The sequence below is a fragment of the Chanodichthys erythropterus genome, chromosome 5, assembly GCF_024489055.1.
Source record: "Chanodichthys erythropterus isolate Z2021 chromosome 5, ASM2448905v1, whole genome shotgun sequence".
NCBI lineage: Eukaryota > Metazoa > Chordata > Actinopteri > Cypriniformes > Xenocyprididae > Chanodichthys > Chanodichthys erythropterus.
Genome location: NC_090225.1, coordinates 25406957 through 25421194, shown reverse-complemented (window position 1 = coordinate 25421194; position 14238 = coordinate 25406957). Strand labels below are relative to the sequence as shown.

Sequence of the window (14238 nt, the reverse complement as noted above, 5' to 3'; positions counted from 1 at the left end):
AGATCATAACCAAACTGAACAAGCTCGGATCAAACATTTCTGTTTATGTTTGTTCTGCTTTGATTTTAATGTTTAGCATTTTGGTTACTTTTAAAACCTATTAAAACTAAGCAACCATGTCTCATTTCCACAACTTGGGAATACACAGCCCTGAATATATATTCAGAAATTTCCATGAATTGAAAGCGTTTTTCCCCGCAGGCAGCATCGTTTCAACTAGCAACAGTGATTCAATCTGCGTCAGCGGGTGGCTCACTTGAGTCATCACTGGCAACAGAACCAGGAAATACTGTATAATCAAGCAGCGCTTAATACGCGTTATTATGGAAAAATAATTATTTATTTCGTTTTAAATGAAACGATTGTAATCCTGATAGTATATTTTTTCAAAATGTAACTGTAATCTGATTACAACGTTTTTTGACGTAACTAACAAATTCGTTACTGGATTTGTGTATCCTCATTACGTGATGCCGTTACATGTATTCAGTTACTCCCTAACCCTGCTTATTACACACAGAGAGACAAGCAGCAGCACACAAAACATGCCAAATATTAAAAATAAAAGGATTACAATGCTTTTAGTATTTTAGTGTTTACACGTTAAAACAGTCGGTGGAGAGTAGGTGGTCTTTTGTGGCTGTTCGAACACATTCGACCACATGAATGTTTCCACTATGAAAACAATCCGGTCAAATGCATTTTTGACTACCTCTGGAAGTGGTCAAAAGTAGACAAGCTCAAAACGTTTTAGACCCCGTTTACACCTGTATTTAGCATCGTCCACTTGTGATCCTATCGACCAAAACACATCTTAGTGGAAAGAGGGCCTGTGACAATTCAAAGTGACAGTTAAAACTGTTTGCAACAATACTTCATGTTAGTTACCTGATGTTGATAGTATGTACACTATTGTTCAAAAGTTTGGGGTTAAGGCCCATTCACACCAAGGACAATAACTATAACGATTACTATATAGTTAAAAGATATAGTTCTAAAAACTGTTCTAAATATAAAAAAATAACCACATCACCACTATTACGATAATCGCACACAGAGACACAATATTGGAATCACTTTCAGAATAATTTTTTCCAGCTGATGAATGATAAAAACATTGACAGCCAATCAGAATCAATCCTGCTTTAGAGAGCTCAAGCAATTAAAGCAGCAGACAACAAAACTGCAGTGCATTTAGAATAAGCAGAACATTCTCGTCCGCTGGTCTGGACACTAATACAGTTATCTTTATAGTTATCATATCTTGGTGTTAACAGGCCTTTAGTAAGATTTGTTTTTTTGTTTTTTTTTAAATTAATACTTTTATTTAGCAAGGGGGCGTTCCAAATGAAAGTGAACAACCGAATCCCTTCACAAAGGGCCCTTTTGTTAGTGAAGGGCACATGCGATGGTCACTTCTTCAAGGATGTAATTTTAGTGTTTATGGTCATGTGAGACAGGGTGGCGAATCCTGACAATCCTAAAAAAATCCTCATAAAATAAAATAATTAATAAATAAAAATAGATGGCTAGAGATTTGTGAACGTATAACAGAATAATTCAAGTTGTTTTGTTGTTATGTTTGTGATATATTACACACATTTTTGTCATACATTGCATATGAAATAACTTTCATAGGTAAGATGTGTTTAACAGTAGATATGTTATGTAAATGTGACTACATGCAGGGTTCAAAGAAGAGCAGAGAGGGAATACACTCATACATAACATCATCATTATAAAATGTATATTTAGTCAGTACTGTGCAAAAGTCTTAGGCACGTCAGTATTTTCACCCCCCAAAAAAGGTTTTAAGCCAGTTATTTATATCTTTTGCTGTAGTGTGTCAATAGGAAATATCCGTTCACATTTCCAAACATTCATTTTGCCATTAATTGTAATAATCCAGTGAGATTTTTTGAATACACAAGGAGTCTGACAACAGCCGGTGCTCCACACAGTGATCTAATCTCACCATCATCGAATCCGTCTGTGATTACATGAAGAAACAGATGAAACTGAGACAAACTAAATCCAGGAGAACTGTGGCCGTGTCTCTAAGATGCTTGAAGAAACCTGCCTGCAAAGATACAGTACTGTGAAGAGTTTTAGACACTTGTGTAAAAAGTGAAAGATGTTTTTAAAGATTAAAGTTATAAATAGATATTATTTATCAATTAACTTATGTTAACTAAATCAAAACAATATTTTGTGTGACCACCCTTTGCATTTAAAACAGCTCTTGTCCAGGTACACTTGGGCACCATTTTTCAGGTAGCTTTGGAGGCAGGTTTCTTAAAATCTCTTGGAGACACGGCCACAGTTCTTCTGGATTTGGTTTGTCTCAGTTTCATATGTTTCTTCATGTAATCACAGACGGATTCGATAATGGTGAGCTCTGATCTCCATGTGGAGCACCGGCTGTTATCAGTCTTATTGTGTATTCAAAAATCTCACTGGATTATTACAATTAATGGCAAAATGAATGTTTGGAAATGTGAACGGATATTTCCTATTGATACACTACAGCAAAAGATATAAATAACTGGTTTAAAACCTTTTTTGGGGGGTGAAAATACTGACATGCCTAAGACTTTTGCACAGTACTGTATATTAACAGAAATAATAAGAAATTCCTGTTGTAAGAACAGCTAATGGAGTGATGGACTCTGAGCTGTGTTGTCAGGGTAACATTCAGGTGAAGATAATGAGGAAGAACATTCAGCAAGAACATTTCAAACAGCTACATTATGACACACAAGTGCCCTGCTCCCTCCAAAGTCCCCACTTCAAGGGCTCTGCCCTTCAGAGTAAGGCACAGGGATGCTCACTTTAGCATATTAGGATCATGTGACACTGAAGACTGGAGTAATGGCTGTTGAAAATTCTGCTTCGTCATCACAGAAATAAATTACATTTGAAAATATATGAACATAGAAAACACTTATTTTAAATTCTAATGCTATTTCACAATATTACTGTTTTATTGTATTTTAAATAACTGATTAAATAAATGCAGCCTTGGTTATCATAAGAAAATTTCAAAAAAACTTTCAAAAATCTTACCGACCCCAACTTTTTGAACAGTAGTGTATGTACTGTCAGTACAGAAAAATGGCTTTTTTGTGAAATCTATCCTCTATATTTCTCCTCTATATATCAAAAACTGACCCTGTTAATTCACTATGGCAACATTTGTTTGATTTGTTTTCACTATATTATTTTTCTTTAGTGTACAGTTATGACTTCATTTTAATTCCCATTTCAAGTCAAAAAAACTATTCATTTGTTTAGGTGTAAAACATTTGAAGTGGAACAGATGCAGTTTTACAGGTGAACATGAGGTGGCGATATTGCACTTTGATAGTGGAGACTGGATCTGGCAGCGGCAGATGGGATGACAGGAGCATTACCTTCACCAGTTGCACGTCCTGTCTGATCAGCTGGCTCTGAGATAACTCATCGCGGTTCACTATCCACTGATGTCTGAGAACAAGAGGTGCCGTCAGCCGTTGATGAGGATCCACATGTAGCATTTTAGTGACAATGTCCTGTAAAAAAAAAAAATAATAAATTAAAAAAAATATATATAAAATAAAAAAAAAAATATATATATATATAAAGTATTTTTTGTTTGTTTTGCTTTCTGAGGCTGAAATCATTTAGATCCTAATGAAGAAAAATTAAAGGAAGAAGCGCCTTCACAGCTGAGAGTAAACACTGAATATGCACATTATTACTAGGGCTGGGCGATATATAAATACAAATACATACAATGTATTTATTATTATATTGCTAGCAAGTTCCCTAAAGACTGGTTTACCAATCCGTCTCAATTTAGTATTAGAGTTGATAAGATAGGTTCAGCTCTGTAAATCAATTCAAATCAAATTCAATAAAATAATCCAAAATTATTTGTTTGTGTCATCACTCAAAAAAGATCACAGACATCCCTGCATGGGTTTCATTGCATTTTTATTGCCTAAATAAATAATCTATCTACATTGCTGTCTATTACTGAACAGTGATATTGATATACACTGCTATATATATAAAAAGTTTGGAATAATTATTTGATCAAAAATGCAGTAAAAAGCATTAATATTGTGAATAATATTGCAATATAGTAAAAATAGCTATATTGTGAAATATTATTACAGTTTAAAATAACTGTTTTCTGTTTTAAAATATCTTACAATGTAATGTATTCCTGTGATCAAAGTTGAATTTTCAGCATCATTACTCCAGTTTTTTATAATAGTAATTATAATAATATAATTACTAATAATAACTTATAGTAATAATAGTAATAATAATAATAGTAAGTTATTTTTGGTACTCAGTTAATATCATTGTTATTATCAATGTTGAAAACATTTTGCTGCTAAATATTTTTGTGGAAACTGTGATACTTTTTTCAGGATTCTTTGATGAATATGAAAATTCAAATCTTCTGAAACCTTTTGTAAGATTATACATGTTTTTATGGACACTTTTGATCAGTTTAATTGGTCTTTGTTGAATAAGAGTATTATTTATTTATTTATTTATTTATTTATTCATTTTTTACCCTTAACTTTTGAATGGTAGTGTATCATGGTTTATACAGAAATATCAAGCAGCAACAATAAGAAATCTTTCTTGAGCACCAAATCAACATATTAAAAGGATTTCTGAAGGGTCATGTGACTCCAAGACTGGATTAATGATGCTGAAAACAAGAAAAAAACTACATTTTTAAATGTATTCAAATAGAAAACAGTTATTTTTTGATAATATGTTTGTTTTATTCATTTAGTGAAAGGAAGTGTGGAATACATGCCTTGATTATTTTTAACTAGATTTCACTTATTGTATTAAACAACAAAAATAATTTCTTTAAATATTAAATATTTTCAAAAAGCAAAAAAAAAAAAAAAAAAGATACTAATTTTGGTTTACGGGCTATATTGCCCAGGCCTAATCGCAACATGCAAAAATAAGAAACCTGACCTTGGCTGCGTCAGACACTGTGTCCCAGTTGCCTCCTGCGAGGGCAAATTTCCCACTGCCAATGCGAGCCAAGATCTCCTCTGGAGTGTCGTCAGGGCCGTTAGCGAAGGGTGTGAAACTGTGGGAGAGATTGAATGCTGAGTGTGTGAAAGAACTTGTGAATGTGCCCTTTCAGAGAAAGGGTGAGAAGAGAAAGAAAAGAGTGGCTTTTTTTTTGTAATACTCCCATTTCCACTGAGATATATTTAGCATACACATATGGCTAGGTCAGAAGAGCGAGATGAATTTTTTTCAAATGTTCTGATTACACAGAGGTTTAAAGCTCTATCCATAGTCAGGAACATTAAATTGAGAGTTCTGCTTGGCTTCTGATAGCTCTGGCATTGTGTTTAGCACAATTACTCTGTGACTTGCCCCGGCTTACCTAGTAATCCCCTCCACCCTGCTCTAGAAATTAGTCCCTTCATCCGGGCAATGGGAAAAAGGATGTTCTACATAGGGTTTTCATTCGTTCGTGTTGACAAGTCACTCATAATTTTATAGAAAATTATGAAAATTAAGGCTTTGCTCTTAGGTCACATGGGTAGATTGTTTTTTATTGAACTGATTCAGATTGTAGGAAGATGTTAGCTTATATCATGCCTATGAAGACTGTCAGTTCATTAAGAACAACAGACTCTGTTCAAATTGAGATTAGTTAAACATGAAAAAAACTGCAGCACAAGTAATATGGTAATATGGACTTATATATATGGTAATAATATGGTAATGTGGAGTATTGGACTGGTTTTCTTTCTAATGTTTTTGAAAGTGAGCTTTTAACTATTACTGAGAACCTCATTTGTTCGAATATCTAAATCATACGTATTTTACAAGTTGCCAAATTCATATGAATTTTTACAAATGACCTACCCCTAACCCCACCTCTAAACCTGCCCGTCACTGGGGTTTAGACAAATTGTATGAATTCGTACGAGTGTGGTCGTACCAATTCGTATGAATTAGCCATCTCGTAAAATACATACGAATTGGCCGTGAGATAGCGTTGGTAAAATTGTTAACTCTCAGGTTTGGGCACCACTACTTATTCTTTATTATTATTATTTTCCACAAATTAGAATAACATTGAGGTCATAAAATAGTTATATGAAAATTATGTAATGATCACAAATTAAAATCAAATATTTCATAATCGAGCTTCTACAATCTTTCCAGCTCAGCTTTTCTTTTTTTTTAAACACTACTAAAGATTCACATGTATGCTTAACATGTAATGAATAATTTTCCTTCATTATCTCAGCTATTTGTCTTTATTAAAATTACTGTATAGTTTATTTTTGAAAAATATGTAGATATTTTTTATATTTGTCTACAAAACTAATTTTAACTAATGAGACGTGAAGGTTTTTTTTATATCATGAGAAACAATAAATAAAAGTCAAATATGTACAAACATTTGCCTTGTAATATAAACTGTGATTATATATTTAAATACTTCATACACTACCGTTCTAATATTTGGGGCCAGTAAGATTTGTAAGATGTTTTTGAAAGAAGTCTCTTATGCTCACCAAAGCTGCACTTATTTGAACAAAAATATTGTGCATATATTGTGAAATATTATTACAATTTTAAATAATTATTCCATAATTTAATATATTTCAAAATGTAATTTATTCCTGTGATGCAAAGCTGAATTTTCAGAATCATTACTCAAGTCTTTAGTGTCACATGATCCTTCAGAAATCATTCTAATATATGGATTTATATTAACTAACATTTTTATATATTATTATTATTTTACATATTATTATTATCGAACTGCAAACAGTTATGACACTTTTTTTTGGAATTCTTTTATGAATAGAAAGAATGGCATTTACTGGAAATAGATTTTTTTGTAACAATGTAAAAGTCTTTACTGTCACTTTTGATTAATTTAATGCATTTTACAGTAGTATTATATGTATTTTCTTTTCAAATAAAAAATAAAAATAAAAATCTTACTGACCACAAATTTTTGAATGGTTGAGTATAAGATGGTATGAGATATATAGTTATATAATATATAACATATATGCAGTTAAGACTCAACTTACCCTGCCAGCATGGTGTATAGTAAGATTCCCAGACTCCAGATATCACAGGCGGCATCATATCCCTGTTTCTTCAGGACCTGTATGAATCACAGGTTTGTTGTTATAAATTGGACAACATATATTATAAAACACATATATTATAAAACAGGTTTTTTTTAATTGCTTTGGTGCAATTTTCACAAGCGAATGGTGCATTTTCAAAACTCTGAGTACTAATCAGATCATCCAAAATGCAATTTTTTCAACCATTTCAGCATATTTTAAATTATGTTAGTACAATACACAAAATGACAATGCATCTTTTCACTAAAAGCAATTGTTTTTTTTTGTTTTTTTTTTAAATTACATGTATGACTTTATACAAACATCGAAAAAAACATCTTCCAGTACCTCTGGAGCCACAAAGTTTGCAGTGTAGCATGGTGTCATGAGCAGACCATTTTCAGCCCTTAACTGTTTGGCAAAGCCAAAATCACAGATTCTGATGGACTCTGGGTCACCCGTTTCATCAACATACAGGATGTTACTGGGTTTCAAGTCTCGATGCACAACCTGAACACGGAAGTAGAAACAACGATGTAGGAAATTCTACAATGTGACTTAAAAGTAACCAAAATTTGTGCAATTTGTTCTATTAGAACTTGTATGGTATGTTTATCTTCATTGGCAACTGAACAACTAACTATTTAGTGTCCCCTCTGTGACCACATGCAAACTGACCCCCTGTGAATGCAGATACTCCACAGTCTTGGTGATGGTGCAGAGCACAGCTGAGGCCTCCCGCTCTGAGAAGCACTTCTGCCGCAGGATCCGGTCCAGCAGCTCTCCCCCTCTCATCAGCTCCATCACCAGATACACAAACTTGCCGTCATCATAGACCTGCAGCACACAGCAGAGCGCTCACTCTCTCCATCACACTGCAGTGATGCAGCCTTCACTCACAGACAGGAGGGAGCTCAAGAGGGCTTATATAACCAGAAGAGAACTTATGAAATTGGATCAAAGGTAACGCAGGTTAACATAGTAAGACAGCTGAGATAAAGGCCCTAAAAACATTTAAAATTATATTAGTGGGCTGCAGTGTTCTGTAAAATTCTGAATTCCTTTCTGTCCAAGAATTTAAACTGAACTGGCCACAACACACAGGATGTTGAATTGGAATACACACAACACACAGGATATTGAAAGAGGGGTTTGAAATGGAATTCAAAGAATTTCAACACATAACAGAAGAGTTTCATTAGTCCATTAGCTAATTTGGATTAATTATGTCTATTTATTTCCTGATATGAAGAATATTTTTGTCACCCAACCGATTAGACATTTCTCTAAACTAAAGGGTCTCTCCAAGCTAATCACATCATTTTCAGGCCTAACTTTATGAAAATTAATATTGATATCAAAACTGAAATCTACCCTAGTGAAAAAAAAAAATTCTAAAATGCATTTAAAATGCATTTATTTTGTGCAAAGTGTGCTACAAATACATTTACATATTTATGTGATAAATAAAAATACCCTGCAATTGTACTTTTGGGTATATTAAACTGGTATACTTAAAGTCTGCTAAATTGGAACAACTAATTTTGTGCTTAATGCATTTTAATTGTGTGGAAGTACTGCTGAGGTCCAACTAAAGACATACTTAAGTGTATTTGATTGTGCTAAAGTGGAACTATTGCAAGAATTCAGTACTTTTTTTAAACATCTTGCATTTAAAGACTGGTATTATACAAAAATCATACAATCCTCATTAATAGTGATATTGAAACACTTTTTGGCATACTATTAAGAAATGTGCATTGTGCAATAAAGAAATAAAGTTTAATTATAATTTTATATCATTTTATATCATGAAGTATACTTAGCATGAAATAAAAGAATTTTAAATAGATTTTGGTATTGTTTTTTTTTTTTTTTTTACTAGGGAACAGACTAGAAGGTATGCACATGATGTCACAGTAGGCGGAGTCACATGGGGCTACACCCACTGACTGGCAAAAGGACTGAGTGGCAGCACTGGTGTTCAACTTCAATGCAGTGAAAACACATAAAAACACATCTAAAATTGGAGAGTGGTGTAATCGACTGTACAAATACATTCAACAAGAAATCTGAGCTATCTTTTTACAGACTGCCAAAAGCTACAGAAAAATAGAAGCAAAGGGATTGCTGCAATTCGCAGAAACAACTAAACTTCAGGCGGCGAAACGTGTATTTGCTGTTACCATTTTGTGTCAGATATGTTGAATTTTGCGGTAAGGTTATATATTGTATCGACAACTTATCAATTAAATATTTACCATCTTATATTCTACATAACTGTAAAGTTTTCGTCAGCATTTATTTTCAACATACATTACAAAGAGCCTTGTGTTCTACAAAGTGGGATGGTTAGATAATGTTAAACAAACCCAGGTTTCCTTACAAAGCAAGGTTTGATAGATTAAAAAGATAGGAGCACAAAGCAGTTGTTAAATAGATTCAATTTACACCGCAGAGCTCTGTATCGTCTTCCTTGCGGTAACAGCAGACAGTTATCCAGATAACTTTAAAAGTTTCCACAAAATATATTGAAACAACCAGAGTATCCATTGATGTCCTCATCACTTGAATTTCGCCAACAAATCTTGTCTTGAAGTGCAACCAAGTGTCAAGTCAAGTCAAATTTAATTGTATAGTGCTTCTCAATACACATCATTTCCAAGCAGCTTTCCAAGAACCACTGATTCGAAACAAAAGATCCGTAAAGCTTCAAAGCTTCATGAAGCAGTGTTTTGAAATCGCCCTTCACTATATTATAGAATAAAGACGTTATTTTGCAAAAAGTATTCTCATCGCTGTCACATTAACTGTTTTAAATATATCTTTAGTAGCTTTCTGGGCATCTGAAAGTGTTAATTGTCTTGCTGGCAATGGAGGCCTCACGAGCCTTCGGATTTTATAAAAAATAGCTTAATTTGTGTTCTGAAGATGTACAAAGGTCTTACGGGTGTGGAACGACATGAGGCTGAGTAATTAATGACAGAATTTTTGGGTGAACTAACCCTTTAATTTAAGCAGATACACGTTTTCACAGTTTCCCCTATTAAAGCCAGTCATGTTTGCAGGATGTTTTGCAACTCAGTCTGGCTGAGAGGGCTTGTCCAGACAAGAAAGTGACGTCAATGCATACACTCTCGAATTGACTATATAACATATTATGTAAATTGGCATTCTTCTACTATGGTCCATAAAATATAAGTCAATTTAATAAACATATGGGCAAAATAGAAATGTATTATTGAAAACTACATTTTACGAAACTGTAAACCTCTATTAACATCTTCATGATCAAATAATCGATTTTCTTTAGATCTACAATCCAACATAAATTTAAAGACAGAAAAGTTACAAATTGTTAAAATCTATGAGTACAGTTTAGAAACACTAAATATAGATTACAAAACTCTGGGAACAGATTAAACTCTCAAAAATAGTCAACTACTAGTAGGGGGTCTCTAAAAAACTAAAGTAGCATTTCTTTCTTTTTTCAAACTGTGACTCACATCTTTCAGAGTAATGATGTTTGGGTGCTGGCCGTATCGCAGGAGAATCTCGATTTCTTCAGACGGGTCCTTCTTGGCTCTGTCAATAATCTGAAATGAAGTGGGCTGGTCAAAAGCGGTGTCTGATAAAGCTTCGACTGACACTGAGAGATGCTGTTCTCTACGACAATTCATCAAGAGGTTCTTATGAAACAGCCTCTGCTGTTCACTAAATGATACTCTGCACTGTGTGTTTTGTCACTCAAAGAGCATTTAATAGAATCCATTGCTTTAAAAGAGTAGATTTTATACTTACTTTAACAGCATACTCCACACTGGTGATTCTGTGGACACAACGTTTGCAGACCGAATACGCTCCAATGCCGATATCCTCCTTCAACTCATAGCCGTCAGTGAAATGAATGTTGTTGCCATGAAGCTGCTGCGTTATAAAACAACAACATATTTACAAGACATTATTTATTTGATTTTAACATCGATTAAATGACAACATTACATTAACTACGGACATGTTCCACTAACTTTTGAACTGTCTTTATTTTGAACAGTGAATCTATTAATAATAATTTATCATTTATTGCAATGCAGTGGCATTCATACATTTTAAATGTGGCTTCAGTGTCCACTCTAGGTGATCATTTTTTACCAGCACACAGTAACTGTCCTCCAGGTGTACCTGAGGTTAAGTGTCTTGCTCAAGGGCACAATGATGACAATTCACATCTCCCTTGAGGGGTTTGACCATACAACCTTTCACTTACCAGCCCACATCCTTAACAGCACCCCATATATCTGAAACTGACTGAAAATTTGGTTTTCTACAACACAAAAATACAAAAAAATGTAATTTGTATTTTTAGGAAACTCTAAATGTACAGACATTCATTATTTTTATATATAATTTGAAAATCTACCATTGACTTCAATTACATCAGTGTAACATTTACATGCTAAACTGTGTTTGGTCCCTTTTTTTTATTTTTATTTACACAAAACTATGGCCCTTCCCGCTGCTGAGGTCCCAGAAATCCGGACCATGCCTAGACTTTCTCATCTGAGCTGATCAGTAGTCTGTCAGCAGTCATCAATGACTTAAATGCCAATTAAAATCATGACCGACAGTAATATCCAGGCATACAAGCAACTCATCCAGAGCTGTTTTCAGCATATAAGGAATAAGATTAAGAATTATGTATGCATACACTCTAAAAAATGATGGGTTAAAAACAACCCAAGTTGAGCTGAAAATGGTTTATTTAACCCAACTATAGTTTAAAAATTACTGGCTTACACAATTAAAAATCAGACACATAATTACAAGAGGCAACAATAATAATCAAAAGGTGAACATTTATTAATAGGCAATTTATTAAATGTTTAGTGTTTAATTATTATTCATTAACTTTATTAATGAATGTTAATTTCCAACATACTTTTGGTTCATTTTAAGCAAGCAATACAGTACTTTTTTAACAATAGTTGAGTTGAATAAAACTACCCAGCAGGTTGGGCAAAGATTTAACCCAACTGCTGGGTTTGTCCATTTTCAACCCAACTTGGGTTGTTTTTAACCCAGCATTTTTTAGAGTGTATTATGAGTTGTTTAGCATTTCAACTTTGTTACACTTTCCTGGTAGCCTTTTAGTAAATTCACTTATCAACCTCAGACCTACACTAGAACAAGGTAAAACATGTGGCTTAAAGGATTAGTCCACTTTCAAATAAAACGTTCCTGATAATTTAATCACCTGATAATTTAAATAAAAATTGATAAAATTTCCTGAAAATTTAACTTACGTAACGAACGCGGTGGCAGTTCCGTTTTTTCCGTAAGTAGAATAGGGAAGGCATAGGACATACAGCGTAAGCTTTTTGAAGAATACCGAAAGCGGAATGGTGGAAGCACTTGCAAGGTGATCATTTGTGTTTATAAAACATATACAGTTGTTGTTGTTGTTGTTGTTTTTTAAGAAAATGACCAATCGTTTTGCTAGATAAGACCCTTATTCCTCATCAGGTATCGTTTAAAGCCCTTTGAGGCTGCACTAAAACTGTCATTTTGACCTTCAACCGTTTGGAGGCCATTGAAGTCCACTATAAGGAGAATAATCCTGAAATGTTTTCATCAAAAACCTTAATTTATTTTCGACTGAAGAAAGAAAGATATGGACATCTTGGATGACATGGGGGTGAGCAAATTATCAGGAAAATTTCATTCAGAAGTGAACTAATCCTTTAAGTGTGTTTACAGGTTGAGGTTAGGACAGCCATTTATGTTAGCTATAATATATTTGCTAACTATTATTTCTTTATTCCTTTATTTCTCTCTGTTTGACAAGAAATCCTAATGTTTCTGTAACCTTTGTATATTAATATGCTCATGGCTGCCCTGTGCTTACAATTTAAAGGGATAGTTCAGGTAAAAATAATTTTTTTTAAGTGAAATATCCATACATTTTTTATGTTTACCTTTTTCACTGACACAGACAAAAATGAAAAATATGACATAGTTTTAAAGCTATTGTTAGCCAAATTTGCCCTCCAGACATTTTCAAATAGACATATGTTTCTCAGGGGAATCTACAATATTTCATAGTGTGAACAATTTTTGGCAATGTACAGAACCTAAATGTCCCTAAAACTTTAACAGCATTATTTGCTGCCTTGCAAACACTTCTTTTTCCTTTAGGAAATACAAATTTAGTCTTCAATGCTTTGTAACAGTACATGGAGATACATTCGTATTCATCAGCTAAAAGTGAAGCAGACATACAGTACATGTCAAATATACAAATAATCAACAGCTCCCAAAACCAGAAGCAATTCACAGCACAGGTTTAGAAATCTTCTACAAATAGCTGCACTCATGCATCTTCATGAGCCAAGGGTAAGTTAATATCGTATGCTCGGCAGATGCCACATCAGATCAGAATGATCTAGACAACGGCACCGCAGAACAGATATCCGCTTGTGTGCCAGTGTGCTCCCGCCAATCAATACATCTCATTCCGGTCACTGCCACGTCAACTCAGACACTTCAATAAAGCAGCTCTTCAGGTATGCATGAACCATCTGGCAGAATTAGTTCAGATTATGTAACACAGGTCTCCTTTCTCTTCTTTTTCTTCTCATTTTTGTGCTGTGCTACACAACAGTACTTCCCTGAGGAATAGGTCTGAATCGACTGCATGCGCACAGACAGACCAAGGTTAAACGAATATAGAAAACAACTTTGGCTAGGGTGACTGCAATATTTCCTGTATGTTACCTCAATATAGCAAAGCATGCTTTAGCGAAATATTGATTGATTCTCATCACTTATTTATCATCATGACACCAAAACTAAAGAAACAAAATTTTGTACATTTTCTGAAGTAATGGGAGTTTGTCTGTGCAAAACCGATGCCAGTGTTGTGGGTGGTTACTAAGGTACTGTTATGCAGTTGCTAAGATATTTTGAGTGACTATGCTAAGGTATTTTTAACATTTCACTATGCAGTTGCTGAGGTATTTTGAGTTGCTCAGTTGCTAAGGTATTTAAAGTTTTTTTTTTGTTTGTTTTTTTGCATGTTGCTATGTGGTTGTTAATATATTTTGAA

The 14238-nt window shown here is 33.7% G+C and overlaps 1 protein-coding gene across 3 annotated transcripts in view; it reads right to left on the bottom strand.

Annotated features, from left to right (window-relative positions):
• The window catches only part of rps6ka2 (ribosomal protein S6 kinase, polypeptide 2), a 62041-nt gene that overhangs the window by 2963 nt on the left and 44840 nt on the right, over positions 1 to 14238 (bottom strand). The window contains exons 14-20 of one of the 3 annotated variants that reach the window (XM_067386692.1): positions 10935 to 11060; positions 10640 to 10729; positions 7812 to 7970; positions 7482 to 7643; positions 7092 to 7168; positions 4993 to 5110; positions 3414 to 3551 (exon numbers count right to left, since the gene is read on the bottom strand). In XM_067386692.1, the coding sequence (XP_067242793.1) occupies positions 3414 to 3551; positions 4993 to 5110; positions 7092 to 7168; positions 7482 to 7643; positions 7812 to 7970; positions 10640 to 10729; positions 10935 to 11060 (870 nt within the window). The remainder of the gene's footprint in view (positions 1 to 3413; positions 3552 to 4992; positions 5111 to 7091; positions 7169 to 7481; positions 7644 to 7811; positions 7971 to 10639; positions 10730 to 10934; positions 11061 to 14238) is intronic. The other 2 variants (XM_067386693.1, XM_067386695.1) reach the window with 2 other exon arrangements.